The sequence below is a fragment of the Spermophilus citellus genome (assembly GCF_964194105.1).
Source record: "Spermophilus citellus genome assembly, chromosome: X".
In the NCBI taxonomy this organism is placed as follows: Eukaryota; Metazoa; Chordata; class Mammalia; order Rodentia; family Sciuridae; genus Spermophilus; species Spermophilus citellus.
The window spans coordinates 30,075,564-30,099,883 of NC_138190.1; the positions used below are offsets into that span (position 1 = coordinate 30,075,564).

Sequence of the window (24,320 nt, forward strand, 5' to 3'; positions counted from 1 at the left end):
TTCTGAGTTCTGTAGTTTGTTCTACTGCCTATATGTCCATACCTTTACCAACATCATGCTATCTTAATTACCTTTAGTGCAAAGTGTTTCTTAAAATGTAACAAAGCAATTCTTCACACTTCACTGTTTTGATAAGATTATTTTAGCTATTTTAATGTCTCAGCCTTTCCATACGAATTTCAGAATAAGTGTTCTGAGCCCACAAAAAATATGTTGGGATTTTGATAAGATTTAAATTTAGCATGTAGAACAATTTGAGAATTAACATCTTTATTATGTAAATTTCCCAATTTATGAACATGCTATGCCTCCCCATTTATTTAGGTCTTCTTTGATATCTTTTACTAGCATATTGTCATTTTTCAATACAAAGATCCTGCATGAGTGTCTTAGTGTGCATCCTGGTATTTCATTTTTTGGAGTGTTTGTAAATGTCATTGAATTTTTAATTTTGGTCTTAAAATGTTCCTTGATAGTATGTAAATACAATTGATTTCTGTGAGTTGATATTTTATCATCTCACCTTGCTGACCTCAATTTCTAGGAGATTTTTATGTGTTTGTATTTTTAGATTCCTTGTTATTGTCTGTCCCATCTATTTTAACTTTACAAGAGTCTTTATCATGAAGAAATGTGGAATTTTTTAATATTTTATTTTTTAGTTATAGTTGGACATAATACCTTTATTTTGTTTATTTATTTTTATGTGGTACTGAGGATTGAACCCAGGGCCTCGCACGTGCTAGGCAAACACCCTATCACTGAGCTACAACCCCAGCCCCAGAAATGTGGAATTTTATCAAAAGCTTTTTCTGTGAAAATTCTGATGATGATGATGATGATGATGATTATTTTGGTACCAAGGATTGAACCTAGGAGTGAACCACTGAGCCACATCCCCAGTCCTTTTTATATTTTATTTAGAGACAGGGTCTCGCTGAGTTGCTTACAGCCTTACTAAGTTGCTGAGACTGGCTTTGAACTGTTGATCTTCCTGCCTCAGCCTCCTGAGTTGCTGGGATTATAGGCATGAGCCGCTGTGCCCTGATGATCATGATTTTTTTGCAACTTATTTATATGGTGGACTGCATAGACTAATTTTTGAATGCTGAACTAGACTTATATACATGGGATGAATTCCTCTTGGTTATACAGTATCATAAATTTCCTGTATGCTAGAATTTGGTTTGCTAATGTTATATTTGAGATTGCTGGGTCCCAATTCTTGAGAGATATTGGTCTATAGTTTGTTTTATTTATTTTTTGTTTGTTTTGTATTGCCTTTGTCTGGCTTTGGTGTCAGGGTAGTACCAACCTCATAAAATGAATTAAGAAATATTTTCTCTTTTATTTTCTGGAAAAGAAGCTTCTTCTTCTTCTTCTTCTTCTTCTTCTTCTTCTTCTTCTTCTTCTTCTTCTTCAATATTTTTTATTTGTAGATGGACACAATACCTTTATTTTATTTATTCATTTTTATGTGGTGCTGAGGATCAAACCCAGGGCCCTACATGTGCTTGGCAAGTGCTCTACCACTGAGCTACAACCTCAGACCCTGAAAGAGCTTCTTTAATATTGATACTAATTATTTAAAGAGTGAATTTGTCTGGGCCTGGAGATTTCTTTTTCAGGATGTTATAAATGATGAGTTCGATTTTTGATGTTTAGTGGGTTGTTCATATTGCCTGTTTCATCTTGGTTGAGTTATTATAGTTTGCGGTTTTCCAGGAATTCTTACAGTTTTATTTTGTCAAATATATGAATATGAAGTTTTCAGTATTTTTTTCTTTTTAAATGACTGTAACAGCATAGTGATGTCCTCTTTGTTATTCCTGATGTCAGTGATTTATCTTTTTATTTATTTACTTTTTAAATATTGCAATTGGTTTATCAACTTTATTTATTTTTTAAAAATCTTAATTTCTTATTGATTTTATCATTTTATTTTACATTCCATTGATTGCTGCTCTCTATTGTTTATTTCCTTCTTGAGTTGAGTTTATGTTACTGTCTTTTTCTAGTTTCTTGATGTTGGAAATTAAGTCATTGATTTAAAACATTCCCCTCCACCCTACTTTTTTGTTTGTTTGTTTTTGTATCAGGGATTGAAACCAGGGGCACTTAACCACTGAGTCACATCCCCAGCCTTTTTTTATATTTTATTAGAAACAGGGTCTAGTTGCTTAGAGCTTCTCTTAAGTTGCTGAGACTGGCTTTGAACTTGTGATCTTCCTACCTCAGCTTCCTGAAATGCTGGGATGACAGGCGTGAGCCACTGTGCTTGGCAGCACTGTTTATTTTTGTCCCATGTATTTATATGATGCATTTTTGTTTTTGTTCACTTGTATATGTTTTTTAGATATCTTTGAAACTTCTTTGACTTGTGGATTATAAGTGTGTTCATTAATTTCTGCACATTTAAAGAGTTTCCTGTTGTTTTTTTCTTTTATTGATCTGTATTTTATTCTGTTATGATTAGCTAAAACATTGGACATGATTTCAAATACCTTAAATTTGTTCACCTTTATGGTTAAGAATACAGTCTATTTTGGTGAATATTCCATAAGTGCTTGAGACAAATGTCCACTCTTCTTTTCTTGGGCAGATTGTTCTGTATATGTAAATTAAATATTATTGGGTACTTGTTTTTTTCTGGCAGTCTATCTTTAAGATTTATGGGTTAGTGGGTCCAAATCAAAGGGAGAATTTTGATATTTCCAACTACTATTGTTTTTGTTTTTCTCCTTCCAGCTTTGTCAGATTTTGGTGAGTATATTTTGGGTTTCTCTTGTTTAATGTGTAAACATTTATGATCATGTTTTCCTGATAGATTAATACTACTATGACTTAATGCATGTTTATTGCACATAACCCAAGAACTCAATACAGATTCATTTTTACTATACTTATTATTGGTATTATTGTTATCATTGTTAGGCTTTAAATATATTATGCTTACAAATCTAACAAAATAAATTCTAAATTAAGCTAATTTATTTCCAAATAATTACTTAGGAAAGTCATGAGTCTTTGGCTTTTTGTAACATAGGATTGATAATAATATTTTCCCTACTTTGGAAAATTTGGGGGAATTTAGTACCAAACAGGGTACTTTGTAAACTATAAATCACTATCCAGCTATAAAATAAATGTATACTTAGGAAATGTGCAGTTAGGATAACAATGGATTTTTATGCACATTTAGGAAAACACATGTTATTAGGATATGGTGAACTTTAGAGGCATATATGAAAAGTCATTTGTACCATTTTGTCCTTAGATATTCTTTTATACCCTGAATGATATGTTATAGCATTACAATGTTATTTTTTTTTTATTTTTTGTAGTTGTAGATGGACAGTATGCCTTTATTTTATTTTATTTTTAAAAATTATTTTTATGTGTGCTAAGGATCAAACACAGTGCCTCACATATGCCAGGCAATCGCTCTGTCATAGAGCCATAGCTGCAGCCCCACAACCTTCTTTTATTTCATCATATTTTGCATCTTTGAAACTATTTTCTTAAGATCAATTCCAGCTTTTCTGAGGGTCAGATGAATGTATTATCGACTTAAATGGAGATTCCCAAGATGAATTCCAAATATGTTTTGATACATATATTAAGTGGGTAGTCTTTCAAGGTGAGTATTTAAGAGGGTATACCATGTACTTATATGCATAAAACCTAAATTTTATTAAAAATGTATCTCATTATCTTGTCTTCACGTCTTTATTTCTTAATTCCTTTTGCTGACAACTATGCTATCTGTAGATCTGTAAGGAAATCAAAATGTGTTTTTAGGAGATAAAAGTGTCTATATTTGTCCCCTTATAGATTTAACTATGAATTTGTTTGATTGTTAAAATTATGTGGTCCTCTTTCTCCTCTCTTAGGATGATTCCATCTTGTGAATTGGAAGTTGCATCATTAGTTGATTTTGGCACATTAGTTGCCAATAGTAAAGTGTATTTTAAAGAGATTAGAATTATTAACCATGGCAAAGCTCCAGGTAAATATTTTCTGTCATATAAATTCACTTACAATTTTGGAAGTATTCGAATTATTTTATTTTAATTTATTTATTTTATTTGTTCTAATTAGTTATACATGATAGCAGAATGCATTTTAATTCATTAAACACAAGTGGAGCACAACTTTTCATTTCTCTGGCTGTACATGATATAGAGTCACACCACATGTACCTAGGGTAATGATGCTCATCTCATTCCACCATCTTTTCTACCCCCATACCCCCTCCCCTTACCTCCCTCCCCTTTGCCCAAAGTCCCATTCTCCCCATGCCCCCCCCCATTATGGGTCATTTTTTAAATGTATGCCTTGTTTTATTAATAGGTTCTCTGAATCATCAAAAATATGCCTATCATTTGAAATAGCTCAAATCAAAAGCCTTTAAATAGCATGACTGTAAAAGGGCAGATAATGCAATAATTCAGGAAAAATGAACCTGCCTTCTTATGATACTAATTAATACAGCCTGACTCTCAGATGATTGGTGAATGCCCTGAGAAAAGGGAGGAGGAAGGTATCATAGAGGTGACATTGACCTTAGCACTATCAAACAGCGGAATTTAGGGCACAGTGCCTTGCTATCTGTGTGAGCTGGGGCAAGTTTTTTTTTGTTAAATTTTAGATTGTTTATAAATTGAGACTAATACAATGTATGATTGTTAATTATGTACACCTTAAAATTGTGGCATGGTGTTTGGCTCATCCTAGGCACTCAGTAAGTATTTATCCTCTTTTAGTGCTAGACAGGGCCGGATCTCTCTTTGAGATAGCTTAAGGAACACATAAACCAGATCTTAATCCCAAAACTCTTTTCTACTAACTGTGGTAGTTATCTGGGGTTGCCTGATTGATCATTGGGAATTATTAAGACAAAGATGATATATCACATTACTGATTTTTTCCTAGGGTGTGAAAAAATAAAACTGATAACTGTTTTTAATTGAATATTGCTTATTATACTTACAATGTTTTAATTTTTAAATGATTGAATGTCCAGTATCTGTGAGTTTATGATATATTAGGCTCATTTGTAGTCTTATTCCATTGTAAAGGATAGACTCTCTCATTGCAAGTGATTATGGACCATATGGTCCTGTGGACTGTGATTATACTTTAAACAATGATATGCAACTGAGAGATTTTTATTTGTATTATTTTACTGTTCAGAATTTCTCTTAACTATTGTTCATTCATAATCCTTCAGAGTTTAAATCACAATTCTATATCTTTTTTATTCTAAAATCTCACCAAATTAAATAGTTTTATTACAACTGAAATCCCTTGGTAAAAGATAAATATGGATTTAATTTTAATTGAATACTTAATATAATTTTACTAAGTGAAATAAAAGAAATAAAATTAAGCTACAGGCCTGGGTTCATATATTTTTGGAAAAATAATCCAAATTATCTTTTAGTATTGTATTAAAATTTTATATGTAATATTTGTACTAACTTGGTGAGGTATATTATAACTGAATACTGTGAAATGATAACTATTAACTTACAAACTGAAACAAATTATTATCAATGAATTATATTTTCTTATGACTTTGTCCCTCACTCTTGAATTTGATTATTTTTCTACCATTACCAAAATTGATAGTATGTATTATATTCACAGTAGTGATGCATCTAAAGTGTCATAAAGTCCTTATTATCTACAAGTACATATACAAATTAATTATAATAGCAATGTATATTCATTAAGAAAAACACTTCTGCAGAAAATAGATTCCAAAACCAAAGATGATTTTAAAAATTTTAAAAAGCATTTCACATGACAAATATTTTATAGTTTTAGAGTCAATGTTAAAATGCTTACAGATTTATATCTGTACTTAAAAAGACAATAAAAAACACAGAAGTTTTATGATTTTTACAGCTTTGCTTTTTCTCTTTCTGGTCGTGTTGCTAGAGATGTTATCTTTGGTTTTGTAGACCCAAAAGCTTATCCACGTAACAATTTCTTGTGGTTTATTGTTATAGCCCATTATGGAGTAAACATCCAGGGATTTGGCCAAAAATTATTGAATACATTTTTTTCTCACCATTTATAAAAATGATTTCTAAGTTTTCTCCTGACTTAAAAGTTGTGTTTGCCTTTTCTTTCTGGGAAGATATGGTTCATTATTTAAGGTGTCTCTAATATTAGTACATTGTAAGTTGATGAACTCCATGTTCCCTTTCATAATTTTATGGTATGGATAATACCCCTATTGTCTTTCAGTTTTTATCTTTGAAGGTTGAAAAAATATTATTTTAGCATGCTTTAAACTGCAGTCATTTCCTTCTTTGCTGACCATCCTCAATGATTTGAATAGATTTTTATAGCATAATATAATGGACAGCACTCGCTAAAGTGTGGCAAACCCCTAAGGAACCCTTATATTTAATGTATAAAAAAAAAGGAACAGCAGTTCACAAAAGAGAAATAAATAGTGATAGAGGTTGTAGAAAGAGAATTATAACATTAATAGCTGATTTTTATTGAACACGATGTAAGCCAGAGAGTATGGTATGCAATTTATTATTGTTTAAATAGATGCAGTTTGACTGGAACTTGACAAATCTAGGTTTAGCTTGGCTGGATGTACGGCTTCAAGCCAAGGAAGCTGAGCTGTTCTGTTTCTTACTGAAGGTCTGTGGGTCAACTGGATGGATTTGCTCCACATTTTCATATTCTGGGGCATAGGCCGAAGGGATAGCAATAACTCAGGAAAAACATTTCCCACTTCCCTAAGGAAATACATATGGATTGAAACTGGCATGCCATTAAAGCTCACGTGTGAGATAATGCAAGAAGGCTTGGAGAAGAAATGACTGGGCTGTGAAAGCTTTAACCCAATCAGTGAATCACTCACCTGATGGGATTAATTGAGTGGTAATTGAAGGCAGGTGGGGTGTGGCTGGAGGACCTGGGCAGTGGGGGTGTGGCTTTGGGGTATATATTTGTATTTGGCAAGTGGAGATTTCTCTCTGCTTCTTGATCATCAAGCTGCTTCCTTCTTCCACATTCTGCTGCCATGAAGTTTAGCCTCACCTTGAGCCCCAAGGAATGGAGCCTACTGTCTATGGATTGAGACCTCTGAAACCGTGAGCCCTCATATAAACTTTTCCTCCCTAAAATTGTTCTAGTCCGGTCTTTTAGTCCCAGTAGCAAAATGCTGACTAAAACACATGCTATTGATTCTATCCACATGTTGTTGGTAAAGCAAATCACACAAAGAAGCTCAGTGTCAGGAGATGGGAAAACATACATTGTACATGGTCGAATAAGAGTTTGAATGCAGAGAAGGGTGAAAAATTGGGAATCAAGAATCTAATCTTCCACACCAGCTGTTGCATTTGGAAGAAGTAACTCAACATTTCTGAGTCTCTATTTTCATATTTGTAAAATGAAGATAAATGATTGAACCTATATCATAGAATTGTTGAGGATTAAATTGAATAAAATATGTAAAGTTCTTAGTATAACTGTCTAAACATAGTAAGAGGATAATATTGTTCAGCTATCTGTAAGACTTGAGTCCTAACACAAGGCTCATGTTTGTTGGCTTACCCTGGCATCTGGAATTACAACTAAATCTGTCATTCTTGGTCAACACTAGACTATCTTCTCTGTAATATCTGTCCCCTACTAAGACTGTGAATGAAGCATTGTAAGGGTCCATATGTAAACCATTACTCTTATTCCCCTTAGGTATATTTAAAACAGACTACCAGGGCCAACTACCCATCCTCATGTCTCCAGCTAGTGGTGTTGTGGAGGCTAAGTCATCAATGATTCTCAGAGTGAATTTCTGTGCAGACCAGCCCAGAATTGTAAATGAAGTGGCAAAGTAAGTATATATTATGGTTCTTAATTCTAATATGGGTCTTAATAACTGCCCTGTTTACTCTTCAGGTGTACCTTTGATTGTATGTGAGCTTCTTTTCCTTTCATTCAGCAGTCATTCATTGAGGTTCTACTATTTGCCAACCACCAGGGTCTCAGAAATGGGAAGAACTAGAGAACAGCATATTGGTACACAAAACAGGAGCTGCTATCTTGAATTTTGTGGAGTGGATCAGGGAAGGACTCCACCTACAAGGCAATAGATGAACCAAAGAATTATCAGTGAGGAAGAATTAGTTAGCAAACAGCAGTGATGTGATTGGGTATGTGGTGTATCTGTGTCTATGTGTAGGGGAAATGAGTGTTGGTGATAGAAGTGAGTTGGAGGAGTCATTTCAGGTAGAGCAAGTAGCAGACTTAAAATCCTAGAGGAGAAAAGGTGGTTTTACATATTGTGGGATCTGAGGCAATGCAGAGTCAAAGAGATGCAACGTGATGCTTGAAAGAAAAGTGGTGCTGGGCTGATCAAAGACACACCTGGGATAAGAAGCAAGCAAGAGAGAGCAGCAGCAACTCCCTCTTGAATGTTACCTTTTATAGGCTAAAATCATGGCCGGGCATTAGGGGCGGGCTTAGTCTTGGTGATTGGCATAACGAGCATCCCCTGATTTTGTAGAAGGCAAGTTTGTTTCTCCGGAACACAGACAGGCAGTCTTCCTATCTCTCAAAGAGGGAACAAGGAAACTAGCAGGTCACTTTATCTCTCAAGGAGAGAACAGAGAAACCAGCACAACTCCATCTCAGGGGCTGGTAAGTTGTCTCCTATCTCAATAAGAGAACAGAGAGAGGCCAGCAAGTCTCCATACTGGTAAGTTTTAACTTGAGTTTGTTTCTATTTCTTGAGAATAAGAACAGTGTTAATAAAATGGGGGTAGGGGAAAGGAAGGTGGCTGTAATTATGCCAACAATGCCAAATGAGATCAGAAAAACAGAATGACATAGATCCAGAACATTTTATGAAGTATTTCTGCATTTATTAATGGAAGGTGCAAGCAGTACAATGGGTCATCAACAGTATTTAAAAGAATGAAGTAAAAAATATCAGAATGTGACTCACATAGCAAGGGAAATTCTGTCTTATAAAAATTTCTCTTTGTGCGTGTGTGTGTGTGTGTGTGCGTGTCTGTGTGTGTGTGTATGCGTGTGTGACTACATTACAATATAAAATATATTTCTTACTGAAGACCACAGTCATAAATGTGTGAGAAAATTTTGTGAATCCTGATAGGAGCATAGGTTTTATTGTGAAGGCTGTGAAGCCTCAGGACAGCTTTAGGATGAGAATGTCTTGACTAGTTTGCATTTTAGAAAAATCGTGCAGGTAGCAGTGTGCAAAACAGATCAGGGTACACAAATGTAGAGTGGGCAGTCTGACTAGAAATTATAATAAAGCAAGAGGGAAATGATAAAGGCCTGAGCTAAGGAACAAATTGGGAGGATTGAGAAAAGTGTGATTGAGATATGTTAAGGAGGTAAATTTCTCTAGAGTTGATGACTGATTGTAGAAAGAAAAGACAAAAGAAACAACATGTCTGTGGGAGAAGATCTTGAGTTCAGATTTGATATTTGGGGATTGACTTGCTTTTCAGAATCCTAGTAGAGCTGACTAAGACCTATTACATTCCATTGTCTTGAGTCTGAGAAAGTAGTTTAGTCTAGGTATATTGGGTGAAGGGTCATCAATGTATAAGTGGTAGATGAAACAGGAAGGTATTAAGAATAACTCTAAGAAGGAAGGTAAAGTGTGAAAGAGTAGGAGAGAAATATCACTCACTGTACATGGAGTTTACAAAGGATCCAAGTCTTAGAATGATCAGGCAGGGAATAAGTGATGTAGAAGGAAAACCAGGAAATATGGTGTCAAGGATGCTAAGGGAGGACAGAGGTGTAAATAGATGAGATTAACAATACCCAATTTATTGGCTGTGATGTAAAATAAATGCTTAGGTGATATGTGAGGAGTAGCCAGTTATTCGTGTTATATGATAGGACTAGATTAAAAAGATTGCATTTATGCCAAAGAAGGATAAATATGGAAATGCAGTTGTAAAAGATAATTGAAATTAATATAGGGAGTTTTATGGTTTTATGGGAAATATTCTTTTCAGCAAAGTAGTTGGGTTGTGCTGAGATACTTTATATTGGGGTATTAGAATATGCATGAGATTGGCTGTTAGACTTAAGGTGTAGATTGAGTTAGCTCAGAATTCTAGAGCTAGAGGTAATCATGTAAATCATCTAACTCCAGAATTAATGAAATAATTGGTGATATGGATATACCATTGAGTTCTTTCTGGGGTCAATTCATGAGTTTGTTTTCCAACTTTGTTATTTCCAGTAGACAATTAACTAGGTTGCACACATGCCATTCCACTGTATAGATTCAGACATCGATGCCTGTGAACCTTTGGCATGTATGTGAAATAAATTGGTGTTAGGCTATTGAATTTTGATTATAATACGATTTTGTAAGATTTTATCCATACATTTAGAAGACAAAATAAAGTACTTAAAATTCTAATAAAATATTTACATATGTGTTTATTTTATTATCCTATAGAGTGAGTTTGCAAGGACGTCCTGATATACACTTCAGTATCAAAGCTCATGTAGTTGAACAGATTATTGAATTGTTTAACATGAACAGTGATAAAAAGTTGGAATACATACGCTTTGGTTCTGTTTTCTTTGGAACATCAAAAATTGAACAGGCAGTTCTATATAATAATAGCCCAGAATCCATAAATTGGGTGGCAATAATTCAAGATGATTCTGTTGGAGAAGAAATGGTAAGTAAATGGTGCAACAGTAAATGGCATAACACTTATTATGATTTAAAACAGGTCGTTCTGAACCTACTAATAACCACAAGCTGTTTAATTATGCTGAATGTATTTTAACATGGGCAGATAGATGTGATTTCATGTGTATTCCAGGTTAACCTTAAAAACTTTAGTAAATTAAGCTAACATTTATAATAATGTATATCCAAAGTAAACCAGTTAAGTATCATGGATCAGTGACTAATTGTAGTGATTTTTGTTCTCATCAATTTTTCAATATCCTTTAAATTTTATCATGTACCTTACTTGGTCAAATTTAGGTATGTGTTATTTTAAAGACAGATATTCTCTATTTTCTAGATTCTAAAATTTCAATGATTGTTTTATGAGCTCCTCTTAAACTATTTTTGTGGCTTGCCTTTTATATATGCTTTTATATGCTTTTATTTCTGATTTTATGTTTCAGGGTACAAATACTCGACAAAGAACAGATGTTGCTTTAAATAATCTCACCTACTTAAACAAAATAAAGAATATAGATATTACCAATTTTATCTTCTGTGTCCCGAATGAAGGGACTTTACTACCTTATCAAAAGGTTATAATTACATTTTGTTTCAGCCCAAAGTAAGTAAGCCCAAAATTTATTCCATTATAATATTATTAAGTACTAATGGAAATTGTGTTAGCTGCACTTTAACCAAATTGATTTTAATAGTGTCATAATAAAGCTTGCCTAAAGGCATAAATCAGATTTTTTTTGTTATTGTTCTAAATATTTCCAGCATGGTTAATATTATTTCCAATAATTTTCTTTTATTAGCACATCATAGTTATACTTAATGCTTATTTTCATTTTGACAAAATTATACATGCATGGAATTTGATTTACTCTTTCAGTACTGGTACCCCTCTTTCCTCCCCTCTTCCCTTTCCCTATTCTCCTTCCTTTACTATACTGGTCTTCCTTTCACTCATTTATTTATTTTTGATTGATGCTTTATAGATATACATAAAGGTGGAATTCACTGTGGTATATTTATATATGCACATAACATCCAATATTTGTGAATATAGTGCTAAAAAATTACTCTAGACCTTGTGGAAATGTGGTGGTGGAAGTGCCAAGTTTTTTTTTTCCCTCATTATAACCACAAACTGATTTGTGCAGTCCAGAACTTGTTGTCCCTGCAGAAATAGGTACGTGCAGTATGTAGAGAGATCTCCAAATAGGATGCAGTACTCATGGTAGGGCAGAATCTTTGATGACTATTTTAAGTATTAAATATATAGTACCTGCTGGGATTAACCACAACTGTTTTCTGAAATGCATACAAATTTTTGATACTTAGACCAATATATTTTTTTATTTTAATATTCTTGGTTTTATTATTTAGACTGGAAAGATTTTTGTAAGTGTTACTTTTATTTTTTTTTTTAATTTTTTAATTGGTTGTTCAAAACATTACATAGTTCTTTTTTTTTTAAAGACAGAGAGAGAGAGAGAGAGAGAGAGAGAGAGAGAGAGAGAGAATTTTTTAATATTTATTTTTTTAGTTCTCGGCGGACACAACATCTTTGTTGGTATGTGGTGCTGAGGATCGAACCCGGGCCACACGCATGCCAGGCGAGCGCGCTACCGCTTGAGCCACATCCCCAGCCCTACATAGTTCTTCATATATCATATTTCACACTTTGATTCAAGTGGGTTATGAACTCCCATTTTTACCCCGTATACAGATTGCAGAATCACATCAGTTACACTTCCACTGATTTACATATTGACATACTCATGTCTGTTGTATTCTGCTGCCTTTCCTATCCTCTACTATCCCCCCTCCCCTCCCCTCCCCTCCCCTCTTCTCTCTCTACCCTCTCTACTGTAATTCATTTCTCCCCCTTGTATTATTTTTCCCTTTCCCATCACTTCCTCTTGTATGTAATTTTGTATAACCCTGAGGGTCTCCTTCCATTTCCAAGCAATTTCCCTTCTCTCTCCCTTTCCCTCCCACCTCTCATCCCTGTTTAATGTTAGTCATCTTCTCATGCTCTTCTTCCCTACTCTGTTCTTAGTTACTCTCCTTATATCAAAGAAGACATTTGGCATTTGTTTTTTAGGGATTGGCTAGCTTCACTTAGCATAATCTGCTCTAATGCCATCCATTTCCCTCCAAATTCTATAATTTTGTCATTTTTTAATGCAGAGTAATACTCCATTGTGTATAAATGCCACATTTTTTTTTTTATCCATTCATCTATTGAAGGGCATCTAGGTTGCTTCCACAGTCTTGCTATTGTGAATTGTGCTGCTATGAACATCGATGTAGCAGTGTCCCTGTAGCATGCTCTTTTTAGGTCTTTTTTTTTTTTTTTTTTTTTTTTTTTTTTTTTTACAATTAAATTTTTTTTTTATTGATTATTTAAAGCATTACATAGCTCATGATATATCATCTTTCATACATTAGACTCAAATTGTGTTTTGAACTCCCATTTTCACCCCAAATATAGATTGCAGAATCACATCTGTTACATATTCACATTTTTACATAATGCCATATTAGTGTCTGTTGTATTCTGCTACCTTTCCTAACCCCTACTATCCCCCATCCCCTCCCCTCCCCTCCCATCTTCCCTCTCTATCTCCCCTGCTGTTGTTACTTTTAATATATAGTAGCAATTGTAGTGACACCTTGGTATGATGCAGGTGTCAGTAACCAATCCTATTGCAAGTATATTTATTCTTATTTATGAGAGGATAATATTCAATGGGCTTTTTTGTTGCAGTAGAGTCACTTGGTGATATCAATTGCCTTTTTTTTTGGGGGGGGGGTTTACTGAGGATTGAACTCAGTGGTGCTTAACCACTGAGACATATCCCAGCCCTTTTTAAATTTTTTTTTATTTTGAGACAGGGTCTCACTAAATTGCTTAGGGCCTCATAAATTGGTGAGGCTGGCTTTGAACTTGCCCTCCTCTTGCCTCAGCCTCCCAAGTTGCTGGGATTATAGGCCTGTGCCACCATGCCTGGTTCAATTGCTTTTTGAAGACTGAGTTATGTTTTAATTTTAAGGAAGCTACTAAGTAATTGTCCCACTTGTCCAATCTAAAATTGCCTTACTAATGATACCTTCCTATAGGAAATTTATTTGGTGAATCTATAAGATTCTGTTTAATAAGCAATATTTTAAATTCCAAATATTCTTTTCCATGGCAGCATGTTAACTTTGAAAGTCTGGCATGGACCTGTAGGTAGGAGTATAATTTGAAATCTTAGTCAAATGTGTTTGAGCACACCATTTGCATTCCTTTTTCATCTTACATATCATTCTTTTGTGTATTTGTGAATCAACTGCCAGAAGAGCTAAGCTCTAGGTAAGGCACATAAAGATAGGTCAGTGAGGGCTGGGGATGTGGCTCAAGTGGTAGCGCGCTCGCCTGGCATGCGTGCGGCCCGGGTTCGATCCTCAGCACCACATACCAACAAAGATGTTGTGTCCGCCGAGAACTAAAAAATAAATATTAAAAATTCTCTCTCTGTCTCTCTCTCCTCTCTCACTCTCTCTTAAAAAAAAAAAAAAGATAGGTCAGTGAGCAGGCCCATGATGTAACCCTTCTGTCTTTGATCCTACTTCTCTTCTTTCCACCCTTCCTTTTACTCTAACAAGATTTAACTCGTACAAATCTTGTTCTCAAAATTACTTGTTGTCCATGAATAAGAAGTTGGCTTGCAATCTGCATTTAGTAAACTGGAGGAGAAAAATATGTAACAGAAGTTTTCAGTTACTCTCAAGAGTGAGATAGACTATTGTAGAAAATTGATCAGAGTCCTTGGTCAGCAATGAATTCTGCCTGGAAAGAAAATCCTTTACAGAGAAAGTGGCATTTGAGGTAGATCTTGATGACTTAGTGTATTTAAGTTACTCTTGTCTTACAAATATTGGCATGAACTCATTTTTCTGAACTTTGTACTCTGTGGCCTTTTTTTGGTCAAGTCTGTATCTGTTCAGTAATTTTGGAAAATAGATACCAGTTATATTTCTATTAACTTCCATTTGCTTGCATAGATTTAAGGATTGAGTCATTATTTTCTTTAAGAGGTGGTAATGTATATCACCTTTGCTTTAAAAATAACTGATTACAATTTTTACAGGCTAGTAACTGATGGTAAAAAAGATATTGACCCTTCACACAGGCAAGACTATGCTGTCTTTTTGAGATTTGAATCTGTAGGAAGTAAAGATGGGTTTTTGAGAGATGATAACTATAAAACCATCAAAAGTAAGTATAAAATTGACAAAACCATCAAATGTATAGCAATTAAAATTATTTAAAATTTTGACATCGATTTGTGGAGGCACTTTAATAAAATTGTAATTATTAGACTGAACAAAAATACAAGCATATTTAAGTGACTTTGGCATATGTTAAGGATGAAATCAACCTTAGAATCATTTACATACTAATTTTCTAGGTTAGAATTTAGATAACTTTATATCATTAGATAAACATGATACTAAAGAGTTGGATTTTTTTTTAAAAAAACTGGTTTTATTTTTCTATGTATGCCTAGATTTGTTTTTAGGGCTTGGCATAGGAACGAATGACTCATTCTATTTCTACCAGACCTTCATCTCTCTTAGACTCTACACAATAACTCTCAAAGACAAAGACTTAGGTGTTGTATCTTGTCATAGGATACTGATAATGGCATATGTTTTATAGGTCACATGTGAAAGTACATTATACTTTTTATATTCTCAGTTAATATTGGGCTGGTTGTAGTAAGGAAAAAGATGGAACAAGACTTGGAATCACTTCAGCAAGACAGATCAGATAAAATAAACAGGTTAGGGATTAAAATCCAGAAAAATAAACTGTGCCCAAGAGGGGGTAGGTTCATCCTGGATACTTAGGAATTTCAAAAGTCTAGAAGATATGCAGGTCAATACAAGTGATATTGAGCAAGTTTTAACTGTGTTCCTAGAACATAAATTTATTACATCATTAATTTTGTCATAGTTTGTGATATTGAAAGATGCTGATCATAGAATATTTGCAGATTAATCTAACTTTGAATAGCTAGTGATGGAGATGCTACATTTACCTTAAAAGGTAATTTAGAATCAAGAATCATCCAATAAGAACATCAGTGAAGAAATACAACTCTTTCGGTTCTAGTTATATTACTGTCTATAAAACTAAAAACTATAATCCATAGATTCTGTCTTATTTCTTGTGTCTCAAAAACTTCATGTTTATTTCTGCCCAATTTATATTCCATTGTCCCATTATTTTAATCACTCTTTTCCATGTACATTTAAATCTTTGTTCTTTCCCAATGTTGAATGAGTGGAAGTATTCTAATCCTAGTAAATTCAACTTTTTTTCTACTCTGGATCTGTATGTGGAAAGTTGATTGTGCTGGAGAAAAACATGTAACCACTAACCAAATGGATTCTTTAAGATATTTGTGTTCTTCCATTCATTGTCACAATCCAAGATGAATATCACACACCTTTTATTTTTTCTTCAAGTATCCCATTTTTCCTCCTTCATCTTTACTCTAAGCTTACAAACACTTTAAGTGGCCTTCTAGGTATTTCTATTAGGATATTGTGTTAGTCTGCTTTTCGTGGCTGTGACCAAAATACCTGACAAGAACAACTTAGAGGTGGAAAAGTTTATTTTGGCCTCATGGTTTTAGAGGTTCAGGTCATGGTCTGCTGGCTCAATTGCTGTGGGCCTGAGATGAAGCAAATCATGATGGTGGAAGGGTGTAGTAGAGGAAAGCATCAGTTCACCAGAACCAGAAAGGGGAGGGCAGGTGAGAGAGAGAGAGGCAGAGGGAGGGAGGGGGGAGATGGGGAGATGCCAGGGATAAATAATCCCCAGGGTCTTGCTCCCAGCCATGTCCCACCTGCCTACAATTATCACCCAGTACACCTGGTCATCCATTGAAATTAGTAATCCATCAAATTAATTAATCCACTGGTAAGGTTTCAACTCTCATAATCTAATAATTTTACCTCTAAACATAGTTGTAATACCAAATACATGAGCTTTTCAGGGGACATTAAAGATCAGAAACACAACAGTTATCTAGAAGGCCTCTCAAGCTTAATATGTGCCAAATGGAATTCCCAGTTTCCCCATAACGCCACCCTTCTTCAATGTTTTCTGTTTCAGGAAATGGCAACTTCATCATTTCATTGCTCAGGCCAAAAAAAATTAGTGTCATCCTTTATCACTTTCCTACATCCATTCTGTCAGCAAATCTTACTCTACCCTCAAAAATCTATCTAAAGTATGACCATTTCTCATCATTCTTCTATTCCTTTCCCCTAGCCATATTTGTTTCCTTAGGGTCTTTTTAAACTGCCAACCAAGTTCCTACTTTAGAGTATTTGTATTTTCTGTTCTTTCTGCCTAGAATAGACTTTTCTGGATGTTCATGTGATTTGCTTCCCGATTCCCTTATATTTTTGCTCAAATGTCCAAAAGAGAGCCTTTTTAATTTTTTTTATTTTTTAATATATTTATTTTTTATTTATGTGGTGCTGAGGATTGAACCCAGTGCCTCATGCATGCTAGGTGAGCACTTTAGCACTGAGCCACAACCATAGCCTGAGACAGGCCTTTTTGACTTTTTTACATAAAATAACATCCCAAAGACCCTGTATTCAATCTGTCTTACCCTACTTATCCTTATAGCACTATCCTCTAATAAAAATAAGTGTATTGCTTAGTTGTTCATTATCAATATCACCTCACTAGAATGTAAAGTTTGAGAACAAGGTTTTTATATGCATTGTTGTAGACCCAAGGCCCAGACGAGTGCCTGGCACAGTGAAGGCACTCAATATTTTTCTTGAATGAAAAAATTAAATGAGCTACCTATTTCTCATCAAGTCCTTTAAATGACACTATATGTACTAAGTAAATATATTCTGGATTTCCCCACTTTTTATGTTCAATAGCTATTATTGCTTTTCCAGGTGATCAATTTCAGAAAGTGGAATTAGCACTGACAGGCTCAGGACTTCCTGTCTTATTACATTTTGATCCAGGAAAAGTCCTTAATTTTACACCTTGTTTCGTGGGTGAACGTTCAGACATTCTGTGCATTGTACAAAATCGATCTAAATCCCTTCCTGTGACATACCGTTTTCAAAAAACTGCACATTTTAAAATTGATCCTGAAAAGGGCAAGATAGATGAAGGATGTATCCAGGTAAGGTAATTTTTCTCTACTTTCTTTCCATATTGCTTCAAACATTTTAAGGTCTGCTGCAATGCTATGTAGAGGATTAAAAAGCACATTATTGTACCAATGTTTATAAAGTGTATCTCTTATTAGTTACTTCTATTAATTATGAATACTTTCATGTGTTGTCATGTAGAATCTATAATTAAGTACTTGTCACATGTCGAAAAAACATTTTCTATTCTAGGGAAGTTAAAGATGTACAAAACATAGTTATTCTAAGATTTTTAGTGTAGAACAGAATTGTAAGATATATACAATGTCTTATGTATATGTAAGACATAAGAATGTAGAATATACATTAGAGCTATACCACAGTAATATAGAAACTCGGAGAACACAGCGTGATTACTTACAACCAGGTAGAAAGGTCTTTATAGGAGACTTTAAATACTGAGAAGAATTTTGAAATTTGAAAGTGGTGATACTTTAGTATGAGACTTGTACGGCTGATACAAAGCAGAAAGAACACCAAGGGATTCCCATGGACACCAGAACAGCTTCTGGATGTCAGGGGCTATTTTACTCATAACTGTTATTCAGATAACTCTTTCCCAGATCCTCTAAGCCAGGGGTTGGAAGGAAATGGTCTGAAGGTCAAATGTGCCCCAATGTCTGTCTTGATAAATAGTGTTATTGGAACATAGCCATTCATTTTTTCACTTACTGTCTAGAGCAGTTTTCATGCTCCAAAGTCAGAGTTGAACAGTTTTTGAGAAGATGGTTCATAAAGCCTATTTTTTTTTTTTTTTGGTACTGGGGTTTAAACCACTGAGCTATACTCTCAGCCTCCCCAAAGCCTAGACTATTTAATGTCTGGTAGTTTAGAGGAATAAGTTTGCCAAATCCTACTCTAAACAGTAAACATGAGTGCTTTCAGTTTCACCTTTGTTATGTCATTGTCTTTCGCCACTGCAGAGCTCATAAAGTTCTTGACGGAAGCTTTCTTTTAATTGCAACCAAGAACTATTGTATACATGTTCATATACACGTAGCTTCTATTTATATCTCTCACTGCTTCATTAGTGTGATTTCCCCCATATGGATAGATTTAATCAATTTTCATAGAATAATAGCAAATGTTAAATACATTATACAAAATATTTTCTTTTGAACTCTTTCCTAGATTTTTAGTCTAAGCCTCTTTAATCCACAAAATCATTTTTTTCTTCTAACAGCATGCATATCTTTCAAAACGTATCTAATAGCTATTTCCCTAATATTTTTAACCCTCTATGATTGTGGATTTCTCTAGCATATATAATTTTCAACTTAGTTAAAGATGTGAATGCAGGAAGTGTGGAAGACACCGGAGAACTGTGATGTACACAGACTAGTCAAGTGGCCTTTGACTACTTGGAAATGTGGTGAAATTATTCTTTTTAGAATAACAGCTTTATTGAAATATAATTTACATGCCATAAAACTTACACATTCATTCTATTTTTGATATTTAATTTGTTATTTTTAGTTATAAACGACAAACTTACACATTTAAAGTGTATAATTCAGTGATATTAGCATTATAAATGATGTGCTCTAAACATTCATACACAGGTTTTTGTGTGGATATATTTTTAATCCTCATGAAATACACCTAGGAGTGGAATAGTTGGGTCATATGAAAGCTCTGTTTAACTTTTTGAGAAATTCTCATACCATTTGCCAGAGTGATGCATTATTATATATTCTCCCCAGCTTTGAATGAGCATTCCAATTTCTCTGCCTCTGTGCCCACATATGTCAATGTCCTTCTTTGTTATTATAGCCATTCTAGTGGATACAAAGCAGCGTATCATTGCAATTTTCATCCCCATCTCCCCAGTGACTAAGGATGATGAATGTCTTTTCATGTGCTATTCTTCATTTGTATATTTTCTATGGAGAAATGTTTATTCATATCTATGATGGGCAGAATAATGGACTCCTAAAAATATCCCTATCTCAATCTCAATTTCATGAGCATGTGATGTTCCATGGTAAAGAATTCAGCTTTGTGTTAGAGTTAAGATGGATAATCAATTGACCTTAAAATAGGGGAAATAGGTTGGATTGCCAAAGTGAGTGCATAAAATCAGAAGGGTCCTTAGAAGTGGAAAAGGGAGGCAAAATAAAGATCAATATTAAAGTGATATGAAAAAGAAAGATGTCAGTGACCTTTGGTGGCTTTGAAAATGCAAAGGGGGGACCATAAAGTAAGGAATAGAATGTGAGATCACCTCTAGAAGCTAGAAATGACAAAAAATAATCTAAAATAAAAACAGGTTCTCCACTAGAGCTTCCAGAAGTAAATGAGTTCCACTGCCGCTTAGATTTTAGTCCATTGAGATCTGTCTCAGACTTCCACCTACACGTGTTAAATAAGAAATTTTGAGTTGTTTTCACCCAAGTAATTTTAAATAATTTGTTATAGCAAATTTAGAGACTGATACAATATCATTTCCCAGTTGTTACTTGAGTGTTCTTTTAGTTGGTGAATTAAGAGTTCTTTATGTATTCTGGATAAAAGTCACTATTGCATATATGAATTACAAATATTCTCTTCCATTCGAGGGTATCTTTTTACTTCCTGGATAGTATCCTTTGAAGTTTTAAATTTAAGTCCAATTTATCTATTTTGTTTTATGCTTTTAATGTATCATATCTAAGTAGTTATGGAGTAACCAAAGTTACTAAGTTTTGTCCCTATGCTTTCCTCTATGAATTTTAGCTTAAACATTTAAATCTATTATCCAGTTTGAATTTGTTTTTGTATATAATGTAATTTAGAAATTCAAGTACATTCTTTTATATATAGATGTCCAGCTATCTCAGAATTTTGTCACATTCATCAAAAACCATTTGATCATGAATATAAAGATTTCTGGACTTATATTGTTTTATATATTTATGTTTATCCTTATGCCATTACCTTTGTATATCTCTTCCTATAAGTTTGTAATTATATTTGAAATTGGGATAAGTGAGTTCTCCAAATTGGATTTTTTAAAGGGTGTCATTTTTATTAGTTTATTATAGTTATATATAATATTGGGTTCGTTTTAATATAATCATTCATGCATACAATATAATTTGCCCAATTCAGACCCCTGTATTCATTTTCTTACCCTCTTCCCTCCCCTTGTTCCCTCTTCTCTGGACTACTGGTCTTTCTGCTATTTATTTATAGTTTTTGTGGTTTCAACTTCAGAGTTAAACTGGCATCAGAACAAACTGGAATATTCTCTCTCATCTTTGATTTTTTAAATAATTTGTGAGGGATTGGTGCTAATTGTTCTTTAAATGTAATCCACTATTGAATCCATTGGTTCTGGATTTTCTTTGTTAGTTTTTTTTTTTTTTTAGTAATCAATCTCTTTACTTTCTATAGTTATTCAAATTTTTTTTCTTCCTTTCTGGGTCTATTTAAGTAGTTTGGGTCTTTCTAGAATTTACCTGTTTCATCTAGATTATCTTATCTATTGGCATACATTTGATTATATTCCCTTATTCTCCTTTTTATTGATGTCACTAAAGATGATAGTGACATCCTGTTACTCAAAGCTCTCCGGTCAGTGTCCCCAATGCCAATCCAATAATGAAAACATGGTTTTGAGAAAAAGGAAATAGAAATTTATTGCTTTGCTAGCAAAGGAGACTCCTGTCCCCGAGGCTGTGGTTCTGTCCATCAGAAGGAACAGGGGGCTTTTAAAGAGGTAATTCAAAGGTGTTCCCTGTGAGTGATAATGAGTGTTATAATTCACTTGTTAATTTGTGAGATAGTCATTTCTGAGTTCTTCTGGCACCATCCCAAAGTATGAATTACTTAGTTCTTTAGTATGTATGTTCCTGGACAGATAACTTGGCCTAGGATGGGAAAAAAAGATATTCCTATTTCTCCAGAGGTAGAAAGGGGGAGAGGGATAAGAGAGGAAAAAAAAAAAAAGACCATTTAAAAAGTAAGTCCCAGTGGCAGAGCAGAAAGGGTTATATTCAAAGCATGAGGTGGACCACTGTTACACTTTTGCTGTATTTCATACATTTTGGTACGTTTTAGTTTTCCTTCATCTTAAAGTATTCTCAAATTCCCTCTGTGATTTCTTCTTTGATCAGTTGGTTGTTGTTTAGAATGATATTAATTTTCAACATTTGAGTTTTTCATGTTCTTTTGATTTCTAATTTCATTGAATTTTGGTTGGAAAACATACTGTGTAGATTTTAGTACTATTACCTATTTCATGGCTTAACATAGATCTATCTGCAATGCATTCTGCTATTGTTGGGTTGGATGTTCTATAGATGTATTTTAAACCTAACTGGTTTATGCCATTTTTTTTATCAGAGGCCTGCTACACCCGATATTTGGTGTCATAAAATTTCTAATCTACAAGTGACTGAAGGAAACTGTTTACAAATGCAGAAGAGATGAGGGGAAACTGCTCTTTTCACAGGCATCTGTTCATCTGTTAAACTTCTAGCCTTCCTGTGTGTCTCATGGCCTGGCACTGGGGTGTTTACATTTCAAAAAGGGTGAAGTCCAGACTCTAAGAGTTACTTTACATTCCAAAAGGTTAGAGTAAGAAACCTGGTTAATTAGGTTTCCTGAAGAAAGGCTCTTAGAAAGGGAGGGGTAGTACTTTCATTTTACAACCTGGTCTGGCTTTATCATCTCATTACCACAAAAATGTATGGATATGTTAATTAGCTTGGTTGAACTATTTTACAACATATACACACATCACAATGCTAAGTTATATACTACAAATGTATACAACTTTTGTCAATTATACCTTAATAAAATCAGGGATAATGAAATTACTGGTTTTGTAGGCAGTCACCATAAGGGACCTCAATTAAGTTTGTTTTCATTTGTAAAGACCATTCCAGGAGGTTAACCTGTAGAAACTTTTCAATCATTCCAGCCAACTCCTGGAGTAGAGTATCCTGGAGTGGAGGGAGAGTGGAAGTGGGGGTGGACCCAAATGGAGATTATAGGAAAGTTCAAACTCAAGGGACACAGCCAAATGAAGGGTTGCAGACCAAGCCAATAGCCTTAACACTTTTTCAGTACCTCCTTAGCAAGGAGTTTAATCAGTGCCTCTACCCAGGTGGAAAACTTGATATCAGTCCCCCTCTTGCCTTGTGGGGAATTCTCTTTTTTTTTCCTACTTAAATAAATCCTACTCTGTTCATTCTTGCCTTCCATTATTGTCTGTAGATTTTATTTTCCAATTTTTCTAGACAAGAACCCAGAAGGAAATTGGTGAAATCTAGTTCCATCTCAAACTGATTTCAATATTAGCTTAATTTCAATTATATATGAAAATTTACTTCAATATAATTGTTTCCTCTTCCTTTGTGCTGTTACTGTCATACAAATTTATTATTTTTAAAAGCCTGTCATTTCTCTTCAATAATTGTTTTATGCATTGATTTTTAAATCAGATGAATTGGAAAGCATTGTAAATAAAAATACATTTATGATGTCTTTTTTATGTATGTAGATAGTTATCTTTAGCCATGCTCCTAATTGCTTTGTCTAAATTTACATAATTGTCAAGTGTCTTATTTCATACTGAATGAGTCCCTTTAGTACTGTTCTAATGCAAATTTTCTAGTGACACATTCTTTCCACGTGTATTGGAGATGTCCTAACTCATACAGTTTTGACTGAGTTTTTGGTGTGTGTGTGGGGCTGTCACTGGGGATTGAACTCAGGGACACTCAACCACTGAGCCACATCGCCAGCCTTATTTTGTATTTTATTTACAGACAGGGTCTCACTGAGTTGCATAGGGCCTCGCTTTTTGCTGAGACTGGCTTTGAACTCAGGATCTTCCTGCCTCAGCCTCCTAGCCACTGGGATTACAAGGATGCATGACCATGCCCGGCTTGATTGAGAGTTTTGCTAGTTACAGAATTTTGTGTTGACTTGTCTTTTCCATTTGGTATTTGAATGTGTCATCCCCAGTGCCATCTTTCCTCCAATATTTCCATTGCAAAGTTAGCTATGTATACTTTTGAAACCTTTGATGTGATAAGTCACTGTTTTCTTGATGTTTACAACATTCTTTTTATCATTGGTCATTGACAATTTGACTCTCTAGATGTTGATTGATATCTTTGACTTATTTTACTTGGGTTTTGTTGAGCTTCTTTGTTATACAAATTAATGATTTTCATCTAAATTTCTTAACTTTCCAGTTATTTCTTCAAATACTCTTCCTGCTCTTTTCTTTCTCTCTTCTCTTATGAAGACTTCTATTATTCATATAGCACTATACTTGATGATATCTAAAAAGTCTGAGATGTCTCTTTTTTTCTTCATCTTTATCTCTTTTCTAGTCTAGATAATCTCATATTTGCAA

At 34.1% G+C, this 24,320-nt stretch overlaps 1 protein-coding gene across 1 annotated transcript in view; it reads left to right on the forward strand.

Moving 5' to 3' along the window:
• The window catches only part of CFAP47 (cilia and flagella associated protein 47), a gene marked incomplete at both ends in the record, with an annotated part of 427,079 nt that overhangs the window by 6,074 nt on the left and 396,685 nt on the right, over positions 1 to 24,320 (forward strand). The window contains 6 exons of the mRNA XM_081278126.1: positions 3,894 to 4,009; positions 7,732 to 7,870; positions 10,487 to 10,715; positions 11,176 to 11,336; positions 14,860 to 14,987; positions 17,705 to 17,940. Coding sequence (XP_081134252.1) covers positions 3,894 to 4,009; positions 7,732 to 7,870; positions 10,487 to 10,715; positions 11,176 to 11,336; positions 14,860 to 14,987; positions 17,705 to 17,940 — 1,009 coding nt within the window. The remainder of the gene's footprint in view (positions 1 to 3,893; positions 4,010 to 7,731; positions 7,871 to 10,486; positions 10,716 to 11,175; positions 11,337 to 14,859; positions 14,988 to 17,704; positions 17,941 to 24,320) is intronic.